Here is a 6,862-nt window from a genome sequence, read left to right as displayed (position 1 = left end):
TGTATCTCCCCCGAAGGTGTGCTGGAAAATGTAATAGTTAAAGTGCATGATTTCTTGTATCCGGCTGATTTTCATGTTATAAAAATGAGTGAGAATGAATCTGCTGAGTCTAGCGGCGTGCTCTTAGGTAGACCATTTCTACGTACCGCTAAGACAATAATTGATGTTTTTGATGGAACCATATGCCTGGATTGTCATGGGGAGAAAATACCTTTAGCATTGATGAAGCTATGAAAAAACCGTTGGATGTTGAAAATTTGCATGCTATCGATGTTATTAACCCCCTGGTCCAGGAATATCTTGAGACTGGGTTAATGCAGGAGCAGATTGATATTCATAGTTGAGCCACTCTATTGACATAGAGGTAGCAGGTTGGTGTGAGACAATGCACACAAGGGAGTTGACAGACGAAGAGCTAGCCAATGTTATTTCAGAGTTTTGTAGGAATCCGGAATTAGCCAGGTCAAAGGGATCAGCCCATGTGGCTAGTATGGAAAATTCTTCTGGTTCAGGGAAGGGGAGATTGTAACACTCTTTACTTTCTTTAACTCTCTACCACGCCCATTGTAGTAGACTGATTTCTTTTTATGGGAAATCATACGGAAATAATTAGAGTCTTAACTTAACACTATCAAATAATCAAAGAAGTCAATTGTATCATCCAACAAGATTTACCCAAAAATTCCTAGTGGTTTATGAATTATCTTCATATTGACACTGACTATCAAAATCCGACAATTTCTGGCAACATTTACCAAACAATTTATACATATAGTAAATAAACTTCTAAATTCTCCATATAAATTAGGGAACATTTAGACTCATCAAAGATATTTTAAAAATGGTTAAGTCTAAGTTTTAGCCGTTCTAAATAGGCTTAACAATTCGTAACAAGAAGCACAAAAACAGAGCATCTTAGTTTCATAATTTTATTTATCTTTTAACATAATTTGTTACTCTTCAATACTCCAAACAAACTTCTTAGATCAATTTTAATATTATAACATGCCAAATCAAGCTAAGTTTCTATTACCTTTGATTCAATCGCCAAAATGTGTTCAACAATATTTCAACATTACTTATATGCCGGTAACTCAACGAATAAACGATATACGAATCCATACTCCAGAAGTCTTAAAACTCTATACTTACTCATTTTATAGGCATAATATTGTTATAGAAGCAAAGAGCTACCCCGATAATCCTCCCGTTGCGCGATCGGTTCTTCAATTTTCCCAAAAACACGAGAAATGTAGAAGAACCATAGGCTTGAGGTAGAGGAAATGGAGACTGCCGATTTCTTTTTCCAAAATCAGGAGTGAGGACTTGTCTTATGTTTATAAAATGACCTCTAGACAATATTTTAATATTTGTGGTTGCATGCTATGACAAATGGCATTATAACATTAATCCATAATCCTCTTAAAGTCTCTAGAATTATTTTTATTTCCAAGAATAACATTTGGAGTAAAAAAAATGTCCAACACCATAGAATATTTCGTTCCCTACAAATCCATTAAAAGAATATAATTTATTTTATGTGAATTCACCAAAACCTCTAAATTCAGTGATTTTATCTACTATTCTGTAGTCGGAAAAGTAATTATGTCTAAATCCGTTTTTAGGATGTTACAACTTTACCTTCCTAAAAAAAATTTCGTCCACGAAATTTTACTTAATCTAAATAGCTATGAGAATTTTATCATATCAAGCAATCTTAGTTAGCATCATATTAACCAACTTATATAGTTATATCCCCACATAACTCATGTCTTCCTAAGTGACTTCTTATAGTCACAAGCAACGACCTAGCCTTAATTACAGTTGCATTTTCTTCTTGGTCATTTCATGTCATCCTATCATATCATCTATGTAGCATATCCTTATTTAAACATAATTAGTATGTTACCATAGAGATTTACATATTCCGCTTTTAACATATATATGAAATCAGCGATCACGTTATAAACATGAACTACAATATTTTTATTAATATCATTTTTCATCAAATATCTTTACACAATTACTCTTAATCAAGCGTATCTCTTATTCACATAATAAATTTGGCTCATATACATTTAACAGCATATGATTAACATTATCCTCAAGGAGGCACATAATCCAAGTTTGTCTCATTTATCATATTACGTAATCACATACATGTAGCCCACCATTAGGCATACGTAGTTTGTTTAGAGTGTACATGTCCATCAATACCATATAAACACATTCATATACATCATCAAATATCATCAGATGTATAGTGATTACTAAATAACTCTTTTACATTTAAGCTCATTTATTCAAGGTAATAATCATGGCCTAACAATTTCTGCATAGGTCTTAACGAGCCATCTATCGCCTTCACTTGGGCACATATATTAATCATATCACCTTTCACATATTCACATTTAGATAGCCCGCTTTAGGCGTATAAAACTTAACATCAGATAACCATATGATTTATCAAAGTTAAGTACAAAGTATATATCTCATTCTTATCCATAACCAACACATTTATAAATCACAGCCAATGTCACCTTTTAAACACATATATTATCTTTAGGCTAATATACATTATCATATACACATCACAAATATATTATAATAGAATTTATCACATCTTTTCACTTTTTCCCGAATGTGCTTAGCGATAAACACAAGTATATGTGCAAAGCAAAATGCACCCACACGGGGTCGATCAAATCCTCCTATCACATCAATGATCACATCGTATTTTCTACCATCACACCATACACCACATCATATTTCCTCCGTCACACCAAATATCATATCTCATTTCCTCCCATCACACCATATATTGCATATATCATTTCCTCCCATCACACAATATAGATATAACATTTCCTCCCATCACACCGTTTCACATAGCATTTCCTCCGGTGGCATCACACCACATATATGAGCATATTCATTACTCATCCACTTCATCATCATAATCAACATAGATCTACAACAATTCAGAATTCATGTTTCTCAATAATTACCTTGTACTCATTCATAAGGATCCATGTATTTTATGATCCATTTCCCAAGGATTACCCATTTATGATGCTTGATCTAACTATTTTTGTGAGATTGATTTTCAATTTATCAATAAAACAAAGGATAAGGTAGACCCAACCACAAAAGTTGAATCTAAACAAGAATTGATGGAAGATTAGGAATGGAAAGCATGTGTATAATGATGAGATAAAAGAGTTATGACCATAGGACCTTGACCAAAAGGATGGAAACAACCCTAGGAAACTTTCAATAGCTCTATCACCCCTTGGCTCCACTACTCAATGGATACACTCCATTGATGCATACCTCTACTTGAATCAATCTATGAAACTGAGACAAGCAACCTTCAAGGAAGGAATTGGATACATTCCTCAAAGAGGAAAAACTCACTAGGGAGATAACTTCAATCACAATCTTAATCTAGAATGAAAAATGACACCAAAAGGTATTTATACTAAGGGCCCAAAATGTGGAAAAAGGCCCTCAAAAACTAAGTCTCGGGTGATTCACCCGGTCGGGTGAATTGCAGGGTGCAAAACACCCGCCCGAGTGTTCTCTCTGGACTCCCTCGCCAGTTCTGCACGACTTCTGTAAAATCGCCATAACTCCCTCATTCGGATTCCGATTGAGATGTGCAAGATACCCAAGCGAAGTTGTTTCCAAGACGAAGACGATGGTAATAGTTTCATAGCTTTCGGATATCATCTCGATAGGACGGTTTCTGGTTGAATCCAGCTGTAGTTGAAATCCTTGACGCACGGCTTCCATGATCGTATCATCCTCCCCTTCTTGGAAAGGATTTGTCCTCAAATACAAGCCTTCTCTATTCCTCGCATCCTCGGGAGACCCTCTAGCTTTATTGAATCCTTGGCACGTCTTCACTCTCTTCCTTGGACCCCAATCAATCCATGGCTCACGTCGAGGTGAAGACACTTGATGTCTAGCACTCATGGTCATATCATTCTCCCATTCTTGGAAAGGATTTGCCCTCAAATCCGGATTCCGCACACCTATGAAATGGAAAAAGAGCAAATCAAATATCAAAGTATGATGAAAAGGATTAAGACCACTAACGGCTCTTAGAGACAATACTACACCAAAGACGTTGTATGGACCTCCAAATTCATGTTCCCTCAAGCTCAAGGCCAAGTCACAATAAATATGAGAACACAAATTAATGAATCCTTTCATGTCCAAATCCCACCCATAAGGAATCAAGACAAACTCATCAAGATACCCTTCATACCAAAACTCAAACAATCTCACAATATAGGTACAAGATGTGGGTGCAAATAAACATAGGCATTCCTTCACAATGTAGTCCCAAACAAAGCCATTAGATATAAAGTTCTTCACAAATAGACCATAAAACATCCCAACTCCATTGAATGGTTTGATGGACATGCAATAAAAGCAATCAACATGCCAAAACACACATGCCCCAAGCACCTTGTTTCTATTTGGCTCGATCATTCCCATACAAATGATGCCCAAATTATTGAACATCTTGACAAAAGATTTGGCATTCTCATCAAGACTAGGCATATACAAGAAAGGGTCCTCATATGGTGCAAAATGGAAAGTTATCAAGAGAGGTCTAAGCACAAAAATTTTATTCTCACGCTCATGCAACGAACAATCATTTTCAATCATTAACACACCACTCTTGCTCAAATAAGAAGTTCTCTTCCACAAATTGACAAACTCTTGGTCAAAATATAGAGGTGGTTCATCACAACACACATCAAGTTTGCAAGAAGGATTATCATTCAACAAACAAAGTTCATCACAATGGATTTCACTCACTTGCTTCAACAATTTCAAAAAGTGGTCAAAATCATATGCACAATGAAGCTCAAAATTACCAACAAATGAAAGCTTAGGCATCTTAGCATAAAAGGAAGTCACTCCAACATTCAAGGTAGATTTCACAAGAGAAATTTCATGTCTATCAATGCTTGGATTTATCAAGAAAGGATCAACATATGATGCAAAGATAGATTTAGCATTCAAAGATTCAAGCTCATGAGACCACTTTTTACACAAGTCATCAATAACAAATCTATCAACACAAAGGGACTTCTCTAGTGTAATCATATGCAAGGGAGCATCACAAGGCGACAAGGATAGTGCACTTGAACCTTGGGCAAGGAGTTCATCCACTTGCCCTTGTTCCTCTTGGTCCTTCTCCGGGGGCATAGTTTCCAAGCCATGTGCAATTTGATACTTCACTTCCATATCTTCAATTAAATTTCCTACACATTCATCAACACAAAAATACATAGAAGAAGTGTTAGTGGGTAAGGGCTTATTTTCCTCACCAAGGGCAAGAGGCAAAGGATCATTTGGTGCCCACCCAAGGTAGGCCTTAGAATCTAACAAGCACCCTTTACTCACTTGTGCTTGTGGTTTTTCTCTCATTTGATATTTTTCTTTTCTCTCACCCCCACCACTCTCTCTTGACTTTTGCACCTCACACTCTTGTCTTTTATCACGCTCTCTTGGCTTTTTAGACTCACTTTCACTCTCAAGCCTTTTTCTCTCTCTCTCTCGTTCTTTTTCTCTACTAATTTGGTTTAAGCTCATCGAAGAGGAGACATTTCCATATACATCAAGAGGCTTATGTGAAAAATGGAAAGAAGAGGATGTAGTCAAATGACTTGATGAGTTACCTCTTTGGTTCGTGTCAACACCACCATGCAGGTAGGTAGGCCTCAATCGAGCTCTATATGAGACTTCTTCTTCAATTGGCCTCTCAAACCCCTTATGGCTAACATGATCTCTCACCCTCCTAGAATGCCACTCTCCATGAGACAAGGGAGCTCGTTTCCCTCTACTTCCCCTATCAAGTCCATCTTCATGGTACCTTGATTCATAGCCACCTCTAACATCACCATAGAGCTCAACTCTCCCTCATTGATTGACCATCCCAAATCTACTATAGCCCCTATTCTCATCCCAATTTCTCACTTTCCCTCCTTCAACTTCCCCATAAGGCTCCATCCCTCCATGTTGGTTTCCTACCCCATAGCGACCATACCCCTCATTTCCTCCTCCAAACCTTCCATTCTCCAAGTTGTTAACTCTATCCCGAACACTCCCTCCTTGCCATCCCTCATAGGCCTCCCCTTCATCAACTTCCTCCGGGACCTTATTGGGCATGACATTGCCCATAGGAGTGGGAGGTCTCGTCCCCCGCTCTCCCTTCCAAGTGTTGAACTCTTCAAATAGAGTGTTTTGGGCGGCAAGCATGCGAGCTTCAGATTCTTTTGACCGAGCGATGGATTCTCTTGCCCGAACATCCATTTGGGTCATCACCTCTTGCTTGAATTCCTTCATCATTTGTGCCATCATGCTCACAAGATCACCTTCGGGTTTGGAACTACTTGAGCCTGCGCCCATCCCTACTTCCTCCTCATGGATGTCCCCCATCTTGTTAGATCGAGTAATAGGAGGCATCCAAGTTACCTAGACATGGGATGAAGCTTTTTGCTGAAATCTGGCAGATCTTTATGAATTTTTTTGGTATTGATCCCCGCACCCAATTTGGATGAATTTTGGTGGATAGATTCTCAAACAAGTCTAGATCAAGGAAAAAATAGTCATATATAGTCATATTTGATAATTTGATAGGTTTTGTATGGTTTTCCCCAACTATGACAAAACAGAGCAATGATGTTAATCTCCACAGTTAACTAGGCAAACGAAGGAATTATTTGATGAAAAATTTCAGGTAGCTAGGTCACATAACATAGATCATACACACCAAATTTCAGCTTAATCTAAGCACAATTGATCAATCCGACCATCCCAACAAAAACAGAGCCAAAACAAA

General features: G+C 37.5%; 1 protein-coding gene across 4 annotated transcripts; it reads right to left on the bottom strand.

The window, feature by feature from the left end:
• Positions 1-3,251: 3,251 nt before the first annotated feature.
• LOC125212775 lies at positions 3,252-6,489 on the bottom strand. 4 transcript variants are annotated; one of them, XM_048113030.1, is made up of 2 exons: positions 5,163-6,489; positions 3,252-4,037 (listed from the first exon to the last, which is right to left on the bottom strand). In XM_048113030.1, exons 1-2 carry the CDS (start codon positions 5,611-5,613, stop codon positions 3,511-3,513), a joined length of 978 nt encoding a protein of 325 aa, XP_047968987.1. In that variant the 5' UTR covers positions 5,614-6,489; the 3' UTR covers positions 3,252-3,510. The 4 variants fall into 4 exon arrangements, with proteins under 4 accessions (XP_047968987.1, XP_047968988.1, XP_047968989.1 ...); XM_048113031.1 differs by having other exon boundaries at positions 5,169-6,489; XM_048113032.1 differs by having other exon boundaries at positions 5,196-6,489.
• Between the last annotated feature and the right edge of the window lie 373 nt (positions 6,490-6,862).

The sequence above is a fragment of the Salvia hispanica genome, chromosome 3, assembly GCF_023119035.1.
Source record: "Salvia hispanica cultivar TCC Black 2014 chromosome 3, UniMelb_Shisp_WGS_1.0, whole genome shotgun sequence".
NCBI classification, from domain to species: domain Eukaryota; kingdom Viridiplantae; phylum Streptophyta; class Magnoliopsida; order Lamiales; family Lamiaceae; genus Salvia; species Salvia hispanica.
The sequence above is the reverse complement of the archived record's forward strand: the minus strand, read 5'-3'. Positions and strand labels throughout refer to the sequence as shown.

Excerpts from the sequence above, each read along its gene's own strand:
- LOC125212775 (XM_048113029.1), bottom strand. The coding sequence starts at position 5,265 with ATGGAAGTGAAGTATCAAATTGCACATGGCTTGGAAACTATGCCCCCG.